This window comes from Uloborus diversus, chromosome 1 (genome assembly GCF_026930045.1).
Source record: "Uloborus diversus isolate 005 chromosome 1, Udiv.v.3.1, whole genome shotgun sequence".
Classification (NCBI taxonomy): Eukaryota; Metazoa; Arthropoda; class Arachnida; order Araneae; family Uloboridae; genus Uloborus; species Uloborus diversus.
In genome coordinates this window covers 188,871,745-188,896,213 of record NC_072731.1, presented here as the reverse complement: position 1 = coordinate 188,896,213, position 24,469 = coordinate 188,871,745, and the positions used below count along the sequence as shown (strand labels likewise).

General features: G+C 31.5%; 1 protein-coding gene across 1 annotated transcript; it reads right to left on the bottom strand.

The window, feature by feature from the left end:
• Positions 1–72: 72 nt before the first annotated feature.
• LOC129234103 (serine/threonine-protein phosphatase PP1-gamma catalytic subunit A) lies at positions 73–23,797 on the bottom strand. The gene is made up of 7 exons (XM_054867994.1): positions 23,587–23,797; positions 16,045–16,176; positions 11,784–12,014; positions 10,994–11,098; positions 8,956–9,179; positions 6,245–6,379; positions 73–3,651 (listed from the first exon to the last, which is right to left on the bottom strand). Exons 1-7 carry the CDS (start codon positions 23,639–23,641, stop codon positions 3,544–3,546), a joined length of 990 nt encoding a protein of 329 aa, XP_054723969.1. The 5' UTR covers positions 23,642–23,797; the 3' UTR covers positions 73–3,543.
• Positions 23,798–24,469: the final 672 nt, after the last annotated feature.

Here is a 24,469-nt window from a genome sequence, read left to right as displayed (position 1 = left end):
TTTTTACTTTTGATTTGATAATATGTTTCCCTACCTCAGTTTTATCTCTAAAAAAATATTTTTAATTTAATCAGGTGCACCTATGTAATGAAATGTTTGAGCGCTTTCCATGAAAACTCAGTTTTGGAATAGCTTAAGTTCTTCTGACTTGTTCACTTCTTGACACAGCAAAAAGTTCAATCGTCCATGCTTTAATCAGAATAATCTTGTTTAGATGATTATTTTGGTGAACACGAACAGTGATGGTTTTTCTTTCATTAGATATGTTGCAAAAATTAAGTTTTATCTGTTACACAAGTCAAGAGCCATAATCAAACTCTACTCACAATATTGTAGTTTCAGTTAGATGGATTTTGCAAAAGGGAGGACCATGATTAGTGACATTTTTTTCAGAAGGGAACTTTGTATTACTCATTAAGGTGCACCAATAATCAAAATTGAAAAAGTAATCAGTCAATCATTTCAAGAGAAAAAAAAAACTCATAAGCTAATTTTAAACGTTAGAATTTTGACCAGTGTTTTCAGCAGCTTAGCATCATAAGCAGTATCGAATTTTCTCATTAACCAAACAGACTGAGTTAGGTCTTATTTATGGATATTTTATTCCCTCAGATTATTAAATTTATAAAACAAACGTTTCTGAATATTAATACTTAAATTTATTTTTAATCATGAAACATGACTTTTAGTTAAAACAGACTCATTTAATTACAACTGTAATATAAAAATTCTCTTAAGTAACAGGATTTTAAAAATCTTTGTTGTAGTTTTAGTGAATCAGTTTCGACTCGGAAATATCAAAGTCAATTGAATATCCTAGTAGAAAATTAAGTGTTTTTTTTCTTTATGAGCAATTATATAAAATATTGTTACAGTATTTATTATTGAGATTCAGAAATTGTTTTATAAAATCATCAATTTGAACGAGAGCACTGCCAGAATTGATCTTTGGAGGGGAGTACAGGATAACTTTGATACTCGGAGGTTGCAACCAATCAAGTTTTGATAATCTTTTGGTTAGTTTTTTTTTTTTTTTTTTTAAATCAGCTTATGAACAGACTGAGGAGAGTGAGAGACCTTTGAAAAAGGTGAGAAAATCTACTTGAAAAGTGACCAAATTATACAGGCTAAAGAATAAGACTTTTGAGAAAAAAGATACAAAAAAGTGATTACATTTTTCTTTTTGTTGATCAGAAATATGAAGTGATTGTAATTAATGACACTATTTGACGGTAGGATTTCTTTATCAAGATTCTAAAAAAGTTAGTTTTGGAGGTATATGATTATATTAAAAACCGATGGGACCTCATTATTTTGGCTTTCAATTTTATCAATTGTTTCTAATCTTAAAACTATTTAATATGAAAAGAGAGAAAGATTAAACTCTCTAACCACTTTTACTCCTTTTTGTTTTTGTAGAGTCTCTTTCAGTTTGTGCGAAGCTTTAGCTAGCCGTTTTCTAATCTTGCCTCTTTGATTTGAATCTGATCTCTTTTTGTATTTTCACCATATTGCTGTTGTGAGTCACTCCTCTTATTTGCTTAGAAATTAAACAACTAATCATACAATCTAGTGCCATACTTAAGTCTATCTGAAAAAAAAATTTCTTTTTTTGGCAATTTCTTGAAGATTGGATCTTTTTGGAACTTATTATTTCTGTATGCTTTTGGTATAAAATTTAAGTGCTGGGGTTCAGAAGTTATGAACAATTATTCTTTAAATCACTGTTTCTTAAATTGTATCCTATGAAACCCCGGGGTTCCACTGAGATCACACAAGGGTTTTGCGAAACTAATATTTTTAAATTTTAAGTCTTTTAAAAATTAATGATTTGAGTTGAAACCGTATTATTGACAATGTATGACTAACTATGTCAATAAAAGAAATTGAACTTTTGTTGAAATGACTCTCCCCTCAAATGTAGTTTCAACAAAGTTACAGATCAAAAAATCAACTTTTTTTAGTGTCGTAAAAGGTTTGTTGCCGAAATTTCAGTGAAAAATTCCTATGCTATGAGCACTTAAGTGACATGGAGATATGAAAACACTCACAGCAGTTTTTCTGGAAACAACTTCTTTTCCAACTGGTGGGCATTCTAGCTCAAAGAGTTATTCACCAATCATGCTGAGAATTTGAGTATTCTTTATTCAATTATAATCTATATGAACTCAACTCTGGATTGATAATAAAATGTTTTTTTAATTCCAGGAATGGTGGAATTTTAATCCAAAACTTCAAATGCATGCAATTTCTTTTTTTTTCTGATCACAAGTAGGTTTATATTCTTAGGGAAAATGTTGTAAATGAAAAAGAGAAATTGTAATGATTACAGATAAAAATTGTGGCTTCGGTAATGCCCACCAGCAACAAGCTTTACTTGTACTTTACAGAAATACTTTTATACTTTACAGAAATTAAGTTAGAAAAAACTTTAAAATAATTATCATGAGGCAGTCATCCAGCATGAGGTTGACAACAATTTTAAAAAATGTTTTTATTGATGCATAAAAACAAGGGAGCTTTTACAAAAATTGCGATTTTAAAATTGCTTACAAAAATTTCAAAGCAGAAGACATAAGAATGGCAATAATAAAAATAGTTCATATACAACTGAAATTTTATCTTATAATAAAATTACATATTAAAAATCTATGTTTTAACATGCAATCAAGTATATAATTAGTCATTTTTAAACCTAGAAAAAAGTTCCATGTGCATATAACACTTTGAACTATTTAAATTGCATGAAAAAATCTTGTCAAGCACTTTATTTTGATAAATTTTTTAAATAGGAATCACTAAACAAAATGCCTTAGAAGTAATGTATGAAAATTGAAAGAGCAAAAAATGTTTATCAAAAGTATTATAGTAATGTTAATAATACGTTAATCTAAAGGCTTTGTAATTTGTTTACATTGCATATTCAAATTATTTACAGTTGTGTACATATTTGAATAAACCATAATCAAATTAAAATCTATAAAAATTCAAAGAGCCTTTCATAATGTTTGTAAAAAAATTATTTTGTATAGTATACTTTTTTTTATTTCCATATCAAAAATTAACATTTCCAAAATTCACAACTGTTCTAGGCATTTAAGTTTGCATAGAGAAGATGGACTATTCCAAGGTTATAAAGAATACATTCACATGGTGCTCAGAAACATTAACTTTAAAGGAGATAACATGTCTTCATTTAAAAACTTGGAACTAAAACTTAAAATACCGCGGCTAGCAACAAATGAACTGACACTTTATTCGAGATTTCTAAAGGGAAACTTAGGCATACAAATAATGAGATATTATTCAAGAGACGAAATGGAAACATGTGACAATCCATTTTTTGTACATATTGCATAGTTTGTGGTATATACAGTACATAAATGGATAAGTACAGAATTGAACTAAGAGTTTCATGAAAAGTGAACTGACTCCAAAGAGGGAAAATGTCTTACGGCCTGACCTGCAGACACATTAATGGACACAAGGATCAGGATACAGAAATATCTTATGCAAATGTTTCAACAAAAAGCTAAACTAATACTATTTTTTGTTGTTTTTCTTATTTACTTGGCCCCGCGGTGGGGTGATTGGGCGATTTGCATTCATAGGTCCATAAGGAAATTTCTTCTTATCAGCAGGTTTCAAAATCTGCAACAGAAATGGTTTTAAAATTTATTGTGTATGTCATAATAAATCATATTTCTTATAGTAATTTGAACAAACTTTTGTTTTCCTTGAAAAGCAGATTCTGTTACTAATGAGGGTGCATATTGGAACCTAGCTATTTGGCGATGTAATGCATTCCCCAGGGACTGGTATCCATTTTTGAATGTGGCACTTCCGTCGTTAGATCGGCGGCACTACTTGAGAGTTTTTGCACCCAGTAATCCCATCAGATGTAGGCACCAGAGTTCTAACAATGAGAAAGTGTCACAACTGCAGAGAGCCCCAACTTATACAAATCCGATTTTGAGCTCGGCTCTAGTTCCTGACTGGGCTGACATAGCCCAGCTTTGAAAAGTGCTTGGAATTTAATTTAGCCTAGTGTCTTAGCCAAATTGATGCTCAAAGTATCTTAAACATGTCGTATAATCATACGACATAAATGCTGACGATTTTCTGAGTCTTAAAAAATCCAAAGACTGGATCCAAGTTTGAATGCAACCTTAGGCAAAGACCTAGCTCTCAAATAATAGTGCCATCCAAAAAAGGGGGACAGAGGCAGCAGTGCCCAAAAAATTTAAGAAAACAGAATAAGGTGTAGAGGGTTGCCATTAAAATTAGAGAATGAACATCCCGACTTTTACATGGTTTCCCTGTTTTACAAAAAATTCCAGGTTGACCAATGTCAACTGATATTATTTGTTAAAAAAAAAACTTTATTTTTATTATAAATAAAACTTTATTAACCCAAAGATGCTTATGAGAAATCCAAATTTTCATTAAGTTAAATCAATCTCCAAGTTGATATATACAGTGGGACCTGGATATAAGGTCACCCCTTGGGACTTTGAGAATGTGACCTTATAACTGGTTCAAATACTTTTATCGAAAAAACAAATTCTAAAACATGTTTTCAAAATTATATCACTTCATGAAGTTACGATGTTTTCATTAAGTTCGAGTCAATCAAAATTAATACAATTGGTTAAAAATTAGGAAATTATTTGTTTAAATTTTAATTCAGAAATTAATACAATGAAAGAACGGCGGGAATGAGATAATTTCCAGTGATTTGCTCGTCAAAAATGGTTATGTGCTTACCACGGACACGTGACACTATGGGAGACCTGCCTTCCAAATTTGTATGAATTGCTAAAAGCTATCTTTATTGCCCTTGACCCTTATATAAAAGCTGCCACCCTCAATCCACAAAGCATGAATAGGGACTAACAGTAAGCAGCCAGGGGAAGAAACAAAACTCTTCCTTTTTAAATGTGTTGGGGGGGGGGGGTGAATGATCCCTCCTACTCACTCCACACTTCTCTCTGCAGCATTCCAGTGTCTCTACACGCCTTTTCCTAGAATTTGAGGGGATAAAGGGTTTCATGGAAAAGTTTTTCTTACATTTGTTGGATAGATTGCATTTTGTCGATAAAAGATCATATACTAGGGAAAATTCGTGGAACTGAACCAGTGAAGCATTGAAATCACTCAAAGAAATGTCGACAAAAATGACCTTATAAGTGATGCCGGTATTTGAGACCTGACCATATATCCGATAATCCATAACACAGAATCCCTATTCAATGAGTCCGGACTTAAGGAAAGTGACCTTATATCGAGGTCTGACTGTATTGATTATTGCAGTGCCAGATCTTTTGTTTTACTCAGAGCTATGGGCAAATCTTGAAACTACGGTTGTGTCCCATCTTCCTTCAAGTTTTTATATAGTTTCAAAACATATGAAGTGAATTTGCTGCCCCCACCCCCAGAAAATTCCACCAGGCGCAAGGGCCCTGGCTTGCTCCCCCCCCCCCCATCTGGCATTAGAATGTCCGACACTGGCAACAACAACGGCACATATCAAAAATTTGAAAGATACAACCATTACTGTTTTACATCTGAATTTAATACCCTTTTCTGCCACAATATTATCACAACGTTAGTCAATAACACATGATTAAAATTTCAAAACTTAAAGAATTTTCAAACTTTAACCAAACAATTAATTTTCACTATAAAAATTGGTAAATATATTATTTTTCAAAGCATTTTTGTATTTATGAATAAAGCAGTAAAAAATGTTACCTAAAATTTATAACTTTTCTCCAATGCCTTATTTTGTTTAATTTTTTTTAGAGGTATGTTACTGTTGGCGAGCAATTTCACCCACCTCCCCTTCTAAATTCTGCATCTTAGCCACTAGGTTTCCCACAGTCCCTCAGCTCTATCTTGCTCAACACACCAAATAAGCCAATAGCACACCAATTTCAATTATGCTTCTTCTTAAATTTGTGTTATTTTTTAAATTAATATACAAAAATGAATCAATGAAGTACTCACAGATAAACTTAAAGAACTTAAAATAAAAGAAATTGGGTGGCGGGATATACTACAATGTGTATTCATTTATCAAACAATATTAATTTTATAAAAACACTACTTTTTAGCATCATTCGAAATTATTTAGTAACAAGATTTAAAGCAATGATGTTGCTAAAAGAGCATCAAATAAAATACACATCAAATAAAACACATGCATTAAAACATCAAAACATCAAGCGGTTTCCAAGCTTACCTGAAATGAGCACATTAATGTATCATCCACACTCATCATAGCTCCAGCATTATCGAATTCACCACAATAATTAGGAGCAGAAAATAATGTTACTAATTGCCTTTTTGCAAAGAACTCATAACCATCTTCAACAACCTAAAATAAGTTTACCAAAACAAAAATAAATTTTACTAGGAAATATTATGGAAATTAAACAATTTTAGTGAAAAGAAAAATGTAAATAGGTTTTTTTTTTTAAATGATTAACTTATCTTCAATTCTGTAAGAACAATTTCTATTCATGAAAGAAATACAATACAGACAGGATAAGATACAATCAACTCGTGATAAGTTGAAGCTTTATAACTATAAAATTTATCATGAAGTTTTTATTGGATCCCAAAAGGTTGTGGGAATTTCCCGTAACTCAAATTTCCAATAACTCTATAGTTTTAGCCTTTGAGACTTCGATTTATCTAGAGTTGACTGTATTAGCATCATGGGCACATGAAAAAGAAAAAACAATGTATGATGGAATACAGTGAATTCATTAAGTAGCAAAGCAAGAGGATAAGCAACAACGAAACCGGTTTGAAAATACCTTCTTTTTACTTGCTCTCTATCTTTGCAGTGAATGATATCACAAGAATGCTTTTCAGGAGACATATCCAATTTGATTTCTGTGCAGTAATAAAGCACAACAAGGATAGATTCATTTCTTCATGGAATGAGAAAGTCTCTGTTTTAGGAGTGTATTTTGGGTCTTCACAATAGGTTCCAATCAGAAATTACTCTAACAATCCTGAAGTTCATGCCATGTTTTCGATTATCATCAAGTTCAACTTTTTTTTTTTTTTTAAGTCGGTGAAATTTCTATGGTAGTCGGAGATCAGGGATTTAAAGTAAAAAATGGACATCTCTTGTCAAAAGTCGGAGACTGAGGAACTGTTATTTTTAATGAATAATGCACAATTTCAGATAGGTTAACACATAACGAAGCCTTACACATGTAAAATTTCTTGATGCTAGATTAACACAAATTCGCAATGCTCAAAATGAAATAATGAACTGGTCATACAAAACATCAAGCAAGGATTTTGGGAAAGGCTATGCACAAATAACGGGAACATATTAAAATTTTAGAAATTGGCAACATTTCCAGACTTATAAAAATATAATGAAAATTCCATGATTTTTATTCTATCTCAACCCTAAATATTTATAATTAACTTTTCAGACAAATTTACCAAAATCGATATAAATTTAAGATAAACACTAGTACAACTTGATGATATTCCTTACTAATGGCATTGGTCTTAATCAACTGGGATGCAAGTGGATCAAAATTTTAAGTGAACATGGCAAAATAAAGAGCATAAAAAGTGTTCAACTCCAAATTTTAAATATAAGGGCTACAGGGTTCATACTCTGTTTGGATAAAAAAATTCCATGACTTTTTCATGACTTCATAAAAATTTTCATGATCTTGTTACATGAAAAGAATAGTTCTAATAGAATAATTTTAATAAATAATATTAATTAAACTATATTTGAAATTAAACTATTTTAATAAATAATTTAATTTCAAATTTTTGGAAATGAGCATTACTTCTATGTGAATGCACCACCTCATTGATTGTGATTGAAAAATAAAAATATAGTGAATGGAATATCATGATGCTTAAATGTTTTTTTTTTATATATATATAAACAGGCAGAATGATAATGAATGTCGTAAAGGTTGAATAAGTCCTTACTGAGTTTCAATAAATTTGCTTCAAAGGTTGCCTTTTAGTATCATTAGATTTACTCATCGTTACAAATTGACAATATCTTGGTTCTTTTAAGTAAGGTTACATTCTTTAGTAAATTCATATTTCTAAACCAGATATTTATTTTGAAACAAATTTAGTGGTTATCTTTTCATTCAGCTGTACTTGGTTACTTATTTGCATTTTTAAATGCATATAAATTAATAGGTTCAGAAATTCCAGAACATAGTGTTTGATTCCTAATATTGAATGTAGCAGTGGGTCTCATGGATTAGTTTTGCGGGTCGTATGTTAGGGACTATTACTTTAGAGTATTAGAATTCCCTATTTCTGTATTCTATTACCTGAATTTTCTACAACCTTCAACAAATTCAGATATACTTTGATAAATTCAATAATAATGTTTTTACGAGTGATGGAAATGAACCTGGATACAACTCTCTGAACTGAGTTTTTGAGCAGGCGTGGCAAAATCAATAACGTACAAGTTTGCTACTACAGAATATAAAATATCAGAAATGTTCAAACTGAGTGATGTACAAGCAGTAAAATCACATTGCAAAAAAAGACGAGGGGCTGCTACAGAAGTGGATGCAACGAAATTTCAAAATTCAGATTTGTTTTTGGGATTGTTCAAATTTCCAACTTTAATAGCTCTTATATGTGCAATACTGTTAAATCACTCAAGATTTCTGATGCTCTTTTATTTACTGTAACTTTCTCTTTGACAGGGATTTTTCCATGACTTTCCGGGATTTCCATGACCTGTACAAACCCTGGGGTTAAAAATACTGGTAAAATTATTAATTGAAAATTATATTCTAACAAAATTATTGGTAGCAGATGGAATCAGATTTCAAAATACATAAAAATTGGGACATACATGTTAAAACGTAAAAAAACAATGTGTAAATTTTATGTGATATTCAATTCATAAAACAAACAAAAAGAAAAATGTACCTGATGAGCACGGCATATTAAGTCAAGGTCATGCTTGTGCAAGAATTTTCCCACAATATCAGCTCCAAAAGTATATGATACGCCTCTATCATTTTCACCCCATCCCATGACATCTTTGTCTGGATCAGACCAGAGCAAATCACACAATAAACCTTGATCAGGAACATCTGTTGGACGCATGATACGACGTATTTGTTCCATAGATTGAAGGTCAGGGCTGAGACCTGTAATTTAGAAAAGAGACAATTGTTTCTTGTAGTGGAAAAATTTGAAAACAAATGCATTCAAAATACATGCTTAGGACACAAACACACAATGGTAAAAAATGCAAGTCAAACAATGTTGCTCATCTCTTTTTTAAGCCAAGACTCGACTAATACTCAAAAAGAGAGACCAGTATATAACCCTTAATCCACTAACTCAATGCTGATTTTTATGCTTTAGGACAAATTATCTGTATAATAACTGAAAGTGATTTAAATTGAAAATGTCAAAAATAAAAACATTTTAAAGATTTTTTTTTATGTAAAATAAAAAATTGTAAGAGTGAAAAAACTGACGACTTAACTTTTTTTTATGAGGTAGAACATTATAGGTGATATTTGTCATTAATTAAAATAGAAAACATTAATAGTAACAAAATAGAAAACATTAATAGTAACACGCCCCGAGGCAGGCCCAAATTTTATAGAGGAACATGCAAACACAGTTGCGAGAAAAAATTCAAAGTTTGAGGATAATTATGATATTTATTAAACAAATTTACGCATTGTTAATTTTATTTATTTATTTATTTTTTTTTATTTTTTTGACGAGCTACAACTGTAGGTTGCCAGTCTTGACATTCCACCGAATACTAATTATGAAACAAGTGTAAATATAATTGGAAAAAAAAAATGGTTGCATAGTGGTACTTGATTTGCTTTCAACTTTATTTATTTTTATTTATTTTATTTTTGTCGAGATTTTAGTTCAGAAACAGTTTTAAATTTCATCTAGATGAGCCCTAGGCTCAAACAGCGACACTTCCCACATTCATGAGTATCTTATCAACCATGTTTTGCAAACAACCAAGCAATAATTTTAATTCCTATCATAGAACAAACTGCAGTTTTCTCATCTGTTGATGAAGAACAAATGTTTAAAACATCAACAGCTTATATGAAATAACTTCGACTCATTAAAAATATCTATGATTTTTTAAATACATAAAAGCAAAAAATATGCTTAGTTTCCTCAACATTCCATCACCCAAGCCTAAGGGGTCACACCTCAATTTCTGGTTTGTTCCACATGGAATGACATTCTTGCAGCAATAATTATACTGCTTGAAAATTTAGTTCAAAATTATTGCCATATAAACTTTTTACTTTCATCATGATTAGATATTTCTTTACGAGTGTTTGTAGTAATTTCTTAGAATTCTTATGTTAACTGGTTACTGGAAGTAAACAGTATTTGTTTTAGATTTTCTATAATATTTCCCTGTAGATAATTTAATGTACTATTTTTACAAAAAAAAAAAAAAAAAAAAAAAAGGAGCATCTTTTTAAAACATAAGTTTTAATTAACAGCTTAAAACGTTAACAATGTATTTTACTTCATATGCACTGGTTTTCAAGTAGGGCAAAGCAAGAAAACCATTATCATTGGTAATGTAAATCAGGGAAATTTGGTGAACTTAATCAGGGAAAAGTCAGGAAACTTTTTTTCACAGTTTCAGTCGCCACCCTGCAGCTGATTTTTTGATCCAGACCAGAAGCTCAGCAATCCCAGGCCCTGCACCCCCCAGAGGTAATTGCTGAGGCTACAGGTTGAAGGGGAAATATAGGAAAAACAAGAAAGCTGAGACTAAAAATATAGGGGATATATGAATTTTTCAGATTTATAGGAATGTGCAAGGCCTGTATAAAATGTAAGTACTTTTCATTTACATCTCGTTTACATTCATGATTGAACATTGATGAAATCGTTTAAAAAAAATAAATTTTTAAACCTTGATTAAAAGTGAAAAAAAAAAAAAGTGTGAATAACTTACCACCATGGCAGCAGAATATTTTTTCATCAACTATTGCTGCAACAGGCAAGCAATTAAAACAATCTGTAAATGTTTTCCATAACTTGATATTGTATCTTCTTTTACCTGTAAAATATATTTCTCATTAAAAAAAAAGATCTCTTTTCAAATAAAAAGGGGAACAAGAATGAGAAAGCTTTGTGCTTACAAGCAAGGAAATACACATTAAAACGTGCAAAATAAAGTAGGTCCATTTTTTTATCTGTTGATTTTTTACAATTTTAATACTGATATTACCAGGAAAAACATTAAATAATTTGTATATAACACTAAAGAAAAATTCTTAAAACTAAACAATTCTTTCATGCGACTGGATTGATGTAGGAAGATAAAATTGAGATTTCTTACGAAAAATCAAAAATATATTTACTTATGCCTTAAATATTAATAAAACAAAACAATAGTTCAAAAAATTAGCACTTTTATGAATAAGTTTCTAGAGTGAATTTGCTACGATTTCTTCTAGCACTTAAAACAACATCTTCTAGCCAACAAAGAACAATGTTTCAAGTTTCGACAAGCCACAACAAAGGGTTGACAAGAGTCACAGTGGCTGACTTTTCCCTAACAGACTGGTAAAAGTTTTTCCAATTGGCACAGTCCAAAGCAATTTCAGGGTAAAATTGCCTTTTTGGCACTTGAAGCACAACTTTTTTTGGCATAAAGCACACTGATGTTCCACCAGTGCAAACTGCATGTTTTGCTGCACAGATAACATTTTAAAGACATTTCTAGGAAACTATATACTTACATTCATCATAAAATCCATAAATACGGTTGATGCTAGCACACTCATGGTTGCCTCGAAGAAGGAAAAAATTTTCTGGATACTTAATTTTATAAGCTAAAAGTAAACATATTGTTTCTAAGGATTGTTTTCCTCTGTCAACATAGTCTCCCAAAAACAAATAATTGCTTTCAGGAGGAAAGCCCCCATATTCAAAAAGACGCAGGAGATCATAGTATTGTCCATGAATATCACCTAAAAAAGAAAAAAAAAATTTTAAATAATAGACATAGAAACAGCCATTAAGATAATGGTTGGCAGTAAAACGTTTAGGACAGAGTTGGGCAGATTAAACCCAATAGGTTTTTTTGAAAAAACCCATTTAAAAAAATCCATTATTTAACCCACTTTTGGGTTTTTAAAAATTTTCTGAGAAGTTTTTTAAAAACAATAATTAACTTAAATACTTTCAATTTAAATTTCTTTTTTATTTGTTCTTCACCACAGACATTGGGAAAAAAAATGAATTTTGAACTTTAATAGCATTTTTTGACTCTTAAGGGCATTAAAAAAAATACTTCAAAGATTTTAAATAAATATATTTAACTTTTTCTTTAACTGGTCAATAAATAATTCAAATTATTTGGACTAAGTCCTGTCACGTCTGATGTTCTCAATATTTGTAGATTGTACAGAGGAAACTACGCTAGCTATAAGGCTTTCATGTGAATTATTTTCTGCAAACGAAAATGTCACAAATCTCAAATAAACAAAGTATATTTTTTAGAAATTAACAGGTTTTACAAACGGTTGAACAGAAAACAATATTATGTACAATACTTTCATTATCTAACAAAAATTTTAATATTTCTTACTCTGTACACAGAAATAGAAAAACAGGCAACATAAAATTCAATGTCTTGATTAAGTTGGAATTCAGTAAAAAAGGATTTAAACTACTTTGACGTTCTACAGTAGTTTTGGATAACAAAATGAAATACAATCAAGTAAAATGCAAATAAAAAATGTAGTAATTAAAAACGAACAATAGATTTTATCACTCAAGAAGTAACTTTGCCCTAACTGTTGGTAATCATGGAAAGTAAAAAATCTTAAACTTCACCATTCTTGGGTTTCGTTGTCTTTTTTACTTTTCTTCAGAAAACGCTGAATTTTCCAGCCTTTTTTACCCCAAGACAGTTTTTGTGCTTTGTCCATATACTTACACTACAATATGCTACAAGCACCCCATTTTCCCTAAAAAAACAAAAAAAAAACCACATTTCTTTTAAAAACTCAACTTTAGTTGGGTTTTTTTTGGATTTTATTTAAAAAAAAACCAAAAAAACACTGGGTCCATGGGCTTTTTTAAAAACACCCGGGTTTTTGCCAACCCTGGTTTAAGATACTAAAAACTTCGAACAAACAAAATACAGAAAATTTTGCAGATCAATTTTGTCATAAATATTTTGTGTAACACAGCAAAACATTTCATACTTTCTTTCATTGACCAATTTCAACTCAGGGATGCAAAAATTACTTTTTGATTGTCTATTAGTTTTTAACTCTTAACTTTTTCTGTCTTAGTCAGTAATCTGTCAAAAAGACTGAAAACTTTCCCTCATATTTCAACTTCATACTGAACAAGTATAAAATTAAGATATACTTACGAGGGTCAATCCAAAAGTAAGGTTCCCATCAATTTTACAAACATACAGCACTGTCTATTCTCATTGAAATTTACATCATTGAAAAGAAAAAAAGTTTCTATTTTTACACATAATCGCTATTTTTTCCTGTACACTATTGCCGATGGTGCCCTAACTTCTTTATCGAGTGTCACAGAATTTCACCGCCAACCTGTTGAGGAAGCGTTTCACTCCTTTTTAGACTTCGTCATCGCTCCAGTAACATGGGCCATCAAAGTGTTCCTTAAACTTAGGAAACAAGTGTTATCACTAGACTCAAGCTTCGGACGGCAATCAAGAACGGAATGGTTTGTTGCTGTCATGTCCCACTCTGGCGGTGGAATTCTGTGACACTCGATGCAGAAGTCAAGGCACTATTGACAATAATGCGTAGAAAAAGATGGCGATTATGTATAAAAAATAGAGAATCGATCTAAATTTCAGTAAGAATAGCCAGTGCTGTATATTTGAAAAATAGATGGGAACCTTACTTTTGGATTGACTCTTGGATTTTTACTTAAATCTTGTCTACTGCTTCAATTGCAAAAATTATAACACAAGGCATAAGGGTAACTAGGGAGCCTTGACCATAAGGGAGCCTTGACCCACCCTTCAATTTTTTTTATTTAAAAATATTTTAGCTGTTTCTCACTATATGGCAGTCAAAGCTAGTGATGTGATCAGGCACCCATCTTAGTTTTATCCATCTAGCTATCAGATGTGTGGAGATATTTAGAAAAAAATGTTTTTCAACCTAAAAACTAAGAATTTTGAGCATATTTTGTAAGACCTTTTCAGCAAATGTAATTAGTTTATACTTTTGCAAATGGGATTTTCTAAATACTATTAGCAAGGACTAAAGCAGAAATACATGAAATTCACCGCCAGCTCAGTCATTTATAGTCGAGGACTGAAATTTCGTGCTTGTTAGCACTCATCAGCCTGGCATAGGAAAGTGACTGAGCTAGAGATGGAAAACCTCTTAAGAACGCCAAGAGTGCCCAACAAACTGGTAGCTAATATAGAATTAGCATAGACCAGACGAGTGACCGAAGCAATGGTTCAGTTCAACTCGAAGATTGAAGGCAAGGCATGGTATCATGCCTTGCATTATTGCCTTTTCATTTATTTGTATCCTAATAAAGCAAAGTTAGCTTGAAAAAATAATAAAATATAATTCTCATATTGGATGCAAAAAGATTCAAAATGTAGGCATCTAAGGAAAAAGCGGTAAATAAAAGAGTTATTTAAAATTAATTTAACTTTTTTAGCTTTGAAAAATCAAACCCATATAACTTTCTCCCAAAATAACAGTTAAACATTGCACTGCCAGACGCTAAGTGGCGATAAGTTTGAAGTTGGTAACCGCCCTATCTGAAGCAATCACATTTCCCCCACCCCTTAATGTCTTTTGCAGTTCTAAGTTCATTTCGCTGTATATTATTGTTTATTAAACCATGAGCAGGGAGAAAAGTGCTTAAAACGCTTTTTCAGAAAATTTTACAACACAACCTCTGCATGAAACAAACAAGCAAAATTATTAAACAAACTGACTTACAGCTGTTAATTTCTTTCAAAGAAACAAACAAGCATTATATTTATTTGACAACATTAGTTATTTATCACTTGCAGGAGCATCACAAGAGTGCTTTTTTTTTGAGCAATCATGATTGCTTATTGCTTTCATTTGACTGTTTTGATGTGCTATCATTTTATTTTCCCGCCAACACCCTCTGCAGCGCCACCGTCGACCGACTCCTCATGATGCTGCTCCTATAGCGAAAACCGCCACTCTCCAGGTTGCATCCATATCCCACACACACATACATACACAACTACACACACACACACAAACACATACACCTACATACACACAAGCATACATACAAACACCTACACATACACAGACACACACATACAACACAACAACTACTCACACATTCACGCCTGCACACAGACACATATGCCTACGCACACATACCCCGCTCCCACGCACACAAACACTCATATACACAATTACGAACACTCATGCCAGCACACGGACACTAACACACATGCCTACACACACATACCCCTACACACGAACACACATGCCTACATACACACATACACTCGTGATAGCGAAAAACATAATTTGAATTCAAGATGACAAAATTTAAATTAATTTTTTTTGAGCAAAATTAGCAGATTTTGTATAAGCTGATCCCTCTGATTTAACTTTAAAAAATATTCCAAAAATAATCGCTTTTATAGACGGAAATATGTGTTATTTTGATTTGAGATTTGCTCTTCCAGTAAACAATTTGTGAAAGATCCGTTTTTGTTTATCAGAATTTTGTAGGGGGAAGGGTCCGTTTATGTTGATCAGGATTCTGTGAAAGGTCAGTTTTGGTTGATCGGATTTTTGTGAAGGGTCCGTTAACGGACCCAAATTTCCTCTGGCCAGACCCCTGATCATATACATATGTCATAATATGAAAATTTTTAAAGCTGAAGGCTATATATTTTTAAAAACTGTTTGAGCGTATACGGCGTATATGGAGTATATACCCTATGGAAACATCCCTAGGCACATATATACATAAATTGTAACTTACCACATATTTTCAATGGTGCTTCAAGTTCTAGTAAGATTGGTTGACTTAAAAATATTTCTCGGGATTTCAGACACAAAGCACGAATTTCTGCTTCACTCAGTTGAACATTTTTTCCAGGCCGAGATCCCCTGACTGTAAGAGTTAAGTCAATATATTTTATTAATTTATAATGTAGACAGGTGGTTAAGCAAAAATTTTAATTTTTATTATTAAAACTAATTTCACACTGCACAAAAACATTGAAAAATTTTAAAGTACACCAACATGTTACATCAATGACACAGAAAAATTACTATTTTCTCTTTTTTTTTTACTTCACTATTTTTTATTAACATAAAATTTCCAGAAATAACGGATGAACCTTTGTTTTAGGTAATAAAATTTCAAAAACTTCGCAAAAAAAATATTAGTAATAAAGATATTAATAAATTGTAGAAAAAATTAGATGTGAAAAAAAAAATCAAAATTTCTCTCAGTACTAGCTGTAATGCTAGGCTACATTAGCCATCTTTGACGGATGACTTGTGCAACCTGACTGAAGCAGGTTGGTTACGAAGTAAACCATTCAGGGACTTAGCCCCCTTTTATTTTTATTCGCAATTTGCAGGGACTTAAGATTTATTTTGAATTTAAAGAAAACTGCAAAATCTCTGTAGTTTACATCTTTAGTTGTAAAATACAAATTATTATCTTTGTGCCCATTTTTTGGTCGCATTATTGGCCATGTACTGCTATTCAGATGGAAAACACAACTTACTAATGCAATGAGATATTTGGAAGGGTGTCAAATATACCTCAAAACTCAAATTTTGAATTGGTAGCCAATGGCTACCAGAGCCTCACAAAATGGTAGCCAAATCTCAAAAAATAATAGCCAAACTTTATTTTAATTTAAATTATTTAATTTATTTATTTAATATGTGTGTATATGTCATTGGCATAGCACAGAACTTTTCTTATAATAATTAAAATAAATAAGTAAATAAAAAATATTTAAAAAATAAATGAAATAAAAAGCGAGCTAAAAAGGAAAACAGGGTAGAGGAAAAATTTTGGAGGGGGGGAACTGAACTGGGGGGGGGACGGGCACCCCTGCCCAGATATTATTTACACATCTTTTGCAAACTATAATCTGCATTATTTTTTCAGCTTTTAAAGCTTCTAGAAACATCACAGCTTTCAACCAAAAGATGAGTTAGTTCCTTGATAAAGAAAACAACAAAATACTAAAAACTTCAACAGAATGTAAAACCTAAATCATTTGCGATTCTACAAAAATATATTTTTGCTTTTTCAATATGCAAAATTTTATAAAAATCGAAGTCTGAGTGTCAACAAATGAATAAATAAAAGATAGGTAAACAATATAAAACAAAACGAAAAAAAATGAATTAAAAGATCCAGCAGAATAAGAAACAAGAAGTTCCGTCTAGAACTAGACGAGCCTACTTTCCCGTATACCCATACTACTTTCTAGTACCTGATCAATATTCTCAAAAATAGCTAAAATCGCAAATTTTTTCAAACATATTTTTTTTAATATTTTAAGCTGATTTCTAGGAATAAAATATTCCTTACTTTTCTTCAAAAAAACGAACAAATAAAATAGCAGCACCTTTTAAACAAAGCAGCTAATACACTTCTTTCCATTAAAAATTTTTTTTAACAGCTTTTAAAACGAAAAAATAATAATAAGTTCATTAAAATAAATACATCATATAAAAAAAAATCGTTTCTTTTTCCCCTGTTGCCGAAAATAATTTTTTAAACGAATTAATGCACTTACCAAAATAAAAAAAAAAACAATAAGATGTCAACTTAAAGAAATAATTTTCATTGTCAAAAAAAAAAAAAAAAATCGTCTGCGCATATTTTTCGAGTTTATTCACCGAAAACCAAATACCTAAATTAAAACTTTAGCGTGAAAATAAAAACAAATCATATCAACAATAATTATTTCACAGTTAAAACCACAGCAGCGGAGTCGGAGTCGGAGTCAATCTCATTTTGGGATAAAAGAGTCGGAGTCGAATATCCAAGAATCGGAGTCAGTCATTTGTCCTCCGTGTATAAATGTTTGCCAAAGCTACGAAGTCAGAGTCGAAGTCGGGGAGTCGGAGTCCGATTAATTGTCGGGAACAGGAGTCAGAGTCGGTGTCAGGTCCCCCTAAATTCTCGGAGTCGGAGTCGGGAGTAGGTCGTCAAGAGCTATTTCCAACAAAGTTTGTTTGAAGTAAATCCGCCTTCAAGTACGGAATCTACATTGACTTTCAGTTTCCCCGTAGGCGCTAATGTTAAGGGATTTGAACTGTTCAAAATTGAACAGAAAATTGTTCAAATCAAAAAGATATCTTATATACAAGTTTTTTATCAAAAGCTTTTTCCTACAAAGTTTGTTTGAAGCAAATTCGCCTCACAGTTCGGAATTGCTTTGAATTTCCCCGTAGGCGCTAATGTTAAGTTTTTTTGAACTGTTCAAAATTGAACAAAAAATAGTTCAAATCAAAAAGTGAAATATGGGAATGAGGTGTCCTCGCCGAGATCTTTCGAACAAAAAAAAGTTTGTTCGAATCGGACTATTCATTCAAAAGTTATTAGGGGGGGGACAGACAGACAGACAGACCGACAGACAGACCGACAGACAGACAGACCGACAGACAGACAGACATTTTTCCCCATCTCAATACCCTACTTTCCAATTTTTAATTTTTCAATATTTATTTAATTATTTTATTTATTTTTGACTTTTTTTTGTTTTTTCACGATATTTTTAAGATGCATTAAGCCTTCTTTCATGCTTTTTTCTTCTTTTTCTGACTTTTACTGGGAAAGTAGGCTAAAAAAAAGGGCTTCAGCCGTATGCATTCCACCTTCTCTAGACGCAAGGGTGCCATTTTTTTATTTATGTGTTTTATAAATGCGATTGTACTTCTCTTTATTTGTTTTGGAACAGAAATTTTCCTCTTCTAACTGGTGAAAATGGACAATCTACAACGTGACGCCATTTTGAAAATTTACCGCGAAACTTAAAAATAATTTTTTTAGAAGAAATAAAGTAAATAAACGGATATGTCCTCTCCCCCAGTAAGTTTTATATTTTAAAAAGTGAAAAAAGGAAAAACAAACAATATGATTCAAACAAAAAATTAAAAATCTTGCAAAAAAATTTTTTTTTAGCAATATCGTTTTTAACTTGTCTCGATGCATTTTGACTCAAAGGCGCCATTTTTGTCTATTCATATGTAAACCAAATGTACAATAAATGAAAAGAATTAAACATATAAACCAAATGTTAATTCTTTTCATTTATTTTGGAAAGGACATTTTCGTCTTAACTGGTAAAAATGAAAATCTAACAACGCGACGCCATTTTGAAAACGCATAGTTTAAAAAACCCGCAAAACGAAGAAATAGCCATTTGTTAAGGAGAAATAAAGTTAAAAAATGAATTTAAGATCAAAAAGCATAATTTACTAAATTGGTGTATGAAATTTGTCTATTTTTACGATCGCGTGTAAAGAAAGCCGAGTTTTCGAAATAGCAAGTTTTTTAACGAATTTGCCGTCGTGATTGCGATTTTTGTTTCTATTCAGAACAAGAACGCATAGCACAATTGCATATAAATATAGTAATATTTAAAATACATTAAATTACTTGCATTTCGTGGTAAAATAATTCTTAATGCTGGACGTAGAGACATCAGAAAGAGGACAATACTCCCCCCCCTCCTTTATCCCCGGCGATTCGATAGCCGAACTTTTAGTGGACAAAAGAATTTGGGGAAAGGTCATATGTCAAGATTATAGGTCAGGGAAGGTTGCATTGGCGAATAGTAGCCACATTGGCGACTGAAGTGAAAATAATGGTCGCCAAATTTTGAAAATTGGTTGCATTTGGCGACTGGCGACCGCGAGTTTTGAGCTTTAGTGTCAAAGCACTTGAAACTCTTCTATGTTAGGAGGAACAGAGACTGTACTTTTAGGTGCCAAGAATGACTTGGCACCTAAGTATTTTTTGTAACTGAAGAATTTTTTGTGAAGAAATGACTACCTGAAATTTTAAATTTATGCTTTTTTCTGCAGTAAGATTGAGAACTGAACAAATAAATAAAATGTCCATGGCTTGATAAGTTTCATACTGAAGTCAAGTATGATAGAGTGCGATCACAATTTTTGAAAACGGTAACATTTCTATACGTACAATTCGTCTAATGTGATATTCTTGATTATGTTCAGAACCTAAATTTATAATGTATGAATTTATTTTGCAGAACATCACCAAGTATTCTGCTTTGGGGGACAGAGGTGACAATTTTTTAACTGCATAAAAAATCTACAACAGGAATAAAATGTACAACTCTAGGAAGAACTTCTTGTAACAATTGAATCCAGTTACAACAAATTGTAAGGAGACACAGTTATAGTTGGCTCTTTGTTTAATGACGCTCTAACAATTTTCTCTATTTAAAGATTACTTTTCACGATCCTGGATGCTCCACTGTAGTTTAAAAAACATACTATTTAAGGACTCATTCTACTTAAGGACAATTTTTTGTGGTCCCCTTGAAGTTGTTAAACAGAGAGTCAACTGTATTTTGTTTTGACAAGAATTTTGTTGCAATGGAATTTATCAATATAATGGCAATTAAAACAGAACTGTTCCTTCATTTTGATAAAACATATTTCATTGTGTTGGTATTTGCTGCAATGAGATTTTACTGTAATAGAAAGATAATTATAGGATATATTTAAAATGAAACAAATTTATGTTGAAATGAAAAAAAGAAAATATAGCACCCAAAGACAGGGGTTGGAGGGGCTTGGAGGCTTCACTCAAAATTTTTTCAAAATTGAAAGTCTGAAAACAATTTTAGGCTCTTTATCATTGCATTAAGAGGGGATTAGGTCCCTCCCCCCCCCCCCCCGATTCACACATAAATTTTACGTCCTACAAAACTTCTACTATGGGTACGAGCACCGGTTTACCCTCTTTGCAGATCCGATCCTGCTACATAGCAAATTGAATGATCCTTCCTTTTTTTTTAAAACACATAATGTGATCCAAAAAGCCCTACAGCTTCATTTAATCAGGCTGATTCATTAGAAAGTAAAGTTCTGTATCTCAAAACTAGACTAATTTAAGTTACACTATCAGCATGTTGCAGGAGAGTATAATAATAATTGTCTGGTGCATCTGTTGGAATCCAACTCCAAAATCAGACAATGTCCACAAAAAAAAAAAAAATTTGAATTTGATCAATTTTGCAATTTGGTGATCCAAGTGGCAAGGGATTTTACATTTCGCATATGAGCAACACCTTCACATGGATAAATTTGCCTGCTAAAAGTCAGTAAATTATAGTTTTAAATTTTAAATATTCGATAAAATAAAATGAATGAAATGATTATAAGTAAAACATAAAAAAATAATAAATTATGGAACAAGTTATGAAAATTCAGTTATTTATTTTTGCATCTTAGAAGCATGGTTTTGGCAATTGCAGTGAATAAAACCTATGAAATTCGAGATTCCAGGGCAATCATATTCGGAGTGAGTGTATGAAATTCGGGCTATCTTTTCTGGAATACAGAAATGTCTTCAGTAGCTTGAAATTGGTTACTGGAACATAATTTCTGTTATACTCCAAATTTTTCTAAGAGATCGTACAAGTAGTCATTGTTCACGTCCAATATTACAGTTAGTAATATTGGAAGTAGGTTGAAATTTATTTCTGGAACACTATTTCTGTAATATTCCAAATTTTGTTCAGAGATCGTACAGGCAGTCTTTGTTCACTTCCAATATTACAGCTATCACATTTCTGGGCACAGCTTTTCTTGCCAAATGCTGGAATCTATGACACTATGTTCTGACAGAAACTAATGGGAGGTACTTTAGCATCAATGATTTTTATCTGGCTTATTCATTCATAGACCAAATGTAAAATCTGATTTGGATCACGACTAACTGCATTGCCGCATTGCAAATTGATCAAATTCAAGCCTGCAAACTCTGGAATAAGTCACCATTTCAAACTTAGCGCTTACGTAAGTGATTCATTTGCGATGTGAGAATTTTTTTTTCCATGGACGAGTTTGGCTCCAAACAACACTTACAATACAAGGACTGGGACTTGCACTTTCATAACATCAGTAAATAATTATGAAGGATTTTTTTCTGTTATAAAGAAATATGGTCTAATAGCTCAATAAGGAATAAGATTCTACACACAATACAGTGACAACCTCAAAATTGCCATTTGTAGACTTAAGTTAGTTCGGCCCTGAGCTAGAGCTACGGATTGAAATCCCTCCCCCTCCCTCCCAGGTGGGCATGAGCACCACTGCCTAACAGAATCAATTACAGTAGGACCTCGATTATCCGAGCTTCTATTAACCAAGGTTTCTGTTAACCGAACCAGTAATGAAGTTGTCTATTTTTCAAAAAATAATGTAACTATAATAAACTAATGAGTTTGAGGATAAAAAATATTTTCTTTAACTCTTTTAATATTTAACTTGGTATTGCTGAAAAAAATTCAATTGACTTTTTAAAACTTACTATAAGTTATTTTCCATTTTAGTTTGTTGAAGTGTTACTTTTTATCTGTCAATCTTCAAAATATATTCTATCATATTTTTAATTTATACCATTTGTGATCCCGACAGGTTTATGTACAAAGCCTCTATTAACCGAGAATTCCGACATCCGAGGCACTAGTGATCCCTCCCAATCAACTTGGATAAACGAGGTTTTACTGTATTTACAAAAGGACCACTCAGCAATAGTTATAAAAATATAAATGTTAATTTTAAGAAGAAAATAGAGAGTACATTTTTATTAATATGATAATAACGCTACATAGTTAAAAAATGCATCAATAAAATGTTTGGTTAATGTCTTTTTCTTTTATTATTCAGAAAAGGAGAAGAAGACAACAATGTTTAGAATAAAATTAGCAGAAAAAAATCTTTCAATGATTATAATAAATAAAGGTCAGAACATTAACAACTCATTTTAATATAAAAAATACCTAGACCTGCAAATATGGTGTGTGTGATCAGATTTTACTTCATTAAAGCCTAGTAAAGTTCCTAATCTAAAATACATTCTACAAAAGATGAAAATAATCAGAATTTAGCACAGCGACAAAAATGGGAAAACTCACAAACATAAAACTTACAATCGGCATGGTGTTCAAGTGGGGCTAACTCAATATGAGATTGGATGAATGATTTTCATGTAAATAATTAGAGTTAAACACCATACAGCCTTGTAAACATAAACGACAATCTACTTTGAGGATTTTACTAAAATGAAAAGTGCAAACAATAGTCAATAAACAAACAGAGTCGTAGTAGACTAACACCGTATTCAGTTCGCCAAGTGAAACCAGGCACACTATGGAATACTAACACATAGAACAAATGAATCTTTTATTATAGAACATTCTTAAGATGCAAACTATCATACAATACATGAGATTTATTCAATTATACAAAAAACGTTATTTTGTGTTTGAGGAGAAAAAGGGTTACATACCTTCCAACAACCTAGCAATAATGCTATCAATATTTAGTTTTTCGGTGTCAGCCATAAGAATTTAGTGATGAAAGTTGATATTAGAAACCAGTATTCGAAAACTACGAAAATTAATTTAAATTTTAATGAAATTATGTATTTCTGTAATGCATGAACTATAAATTGACCTCTTTACTATTTCCAATTACCTGACCCTGAAACCAAGTTGCCAGGGCGGCGCAACTAAATGTATTTAATTATTTTGTTGCCACTTTTTTGTTTCGCAATTACAAAAAATATTTTTAATTTTTCTTCTTGAATTAGAAAAAATTATTCGTACCACAAATTCGGAACTCCAGCGCTCGAATACGCTACCTTGCGGTGATTTACAAAACTGCAAATGAAACTAAAACATTGCCACGTTGCGTTCCACGTGTGTCTGTTGACGTAAACACAGGCAGTTTGTTCTGAGTATTTATTAACGCAATCGATGTGTCTTAGTTTGCTTTCAGCTACAGAAATTAATTCGTCCCTTAGTAGTATTCTCGAGTTTCTCAAAATAATGTTAGTTTTCATTATTTCCTTAATAATTGGTGAAAGCGAAAATTCTGGATTAACAAACTTGGATAACGTTATACAAGGTAAAATTTTTTATTCTTTTGTATGAATTTGTAAGAATATGGAGGTTTTTTTAATCTTAAATTAATTAAACTTACCATATTTTACAGCAGCATTTAGTTGGAATGGACAGTATGCAAAATATTTTCTTGAATATATTATCGTAGAACAAAATGAATAACCGAGAAAGAATTTACTTTATTCCTTTAATTCTCAGCTGAAAGGTTTCGCCAAATTTGTTTAGGGTTATAGTTTTAGTATAGTGCGAGCAAAGTAGCCTTGGCGA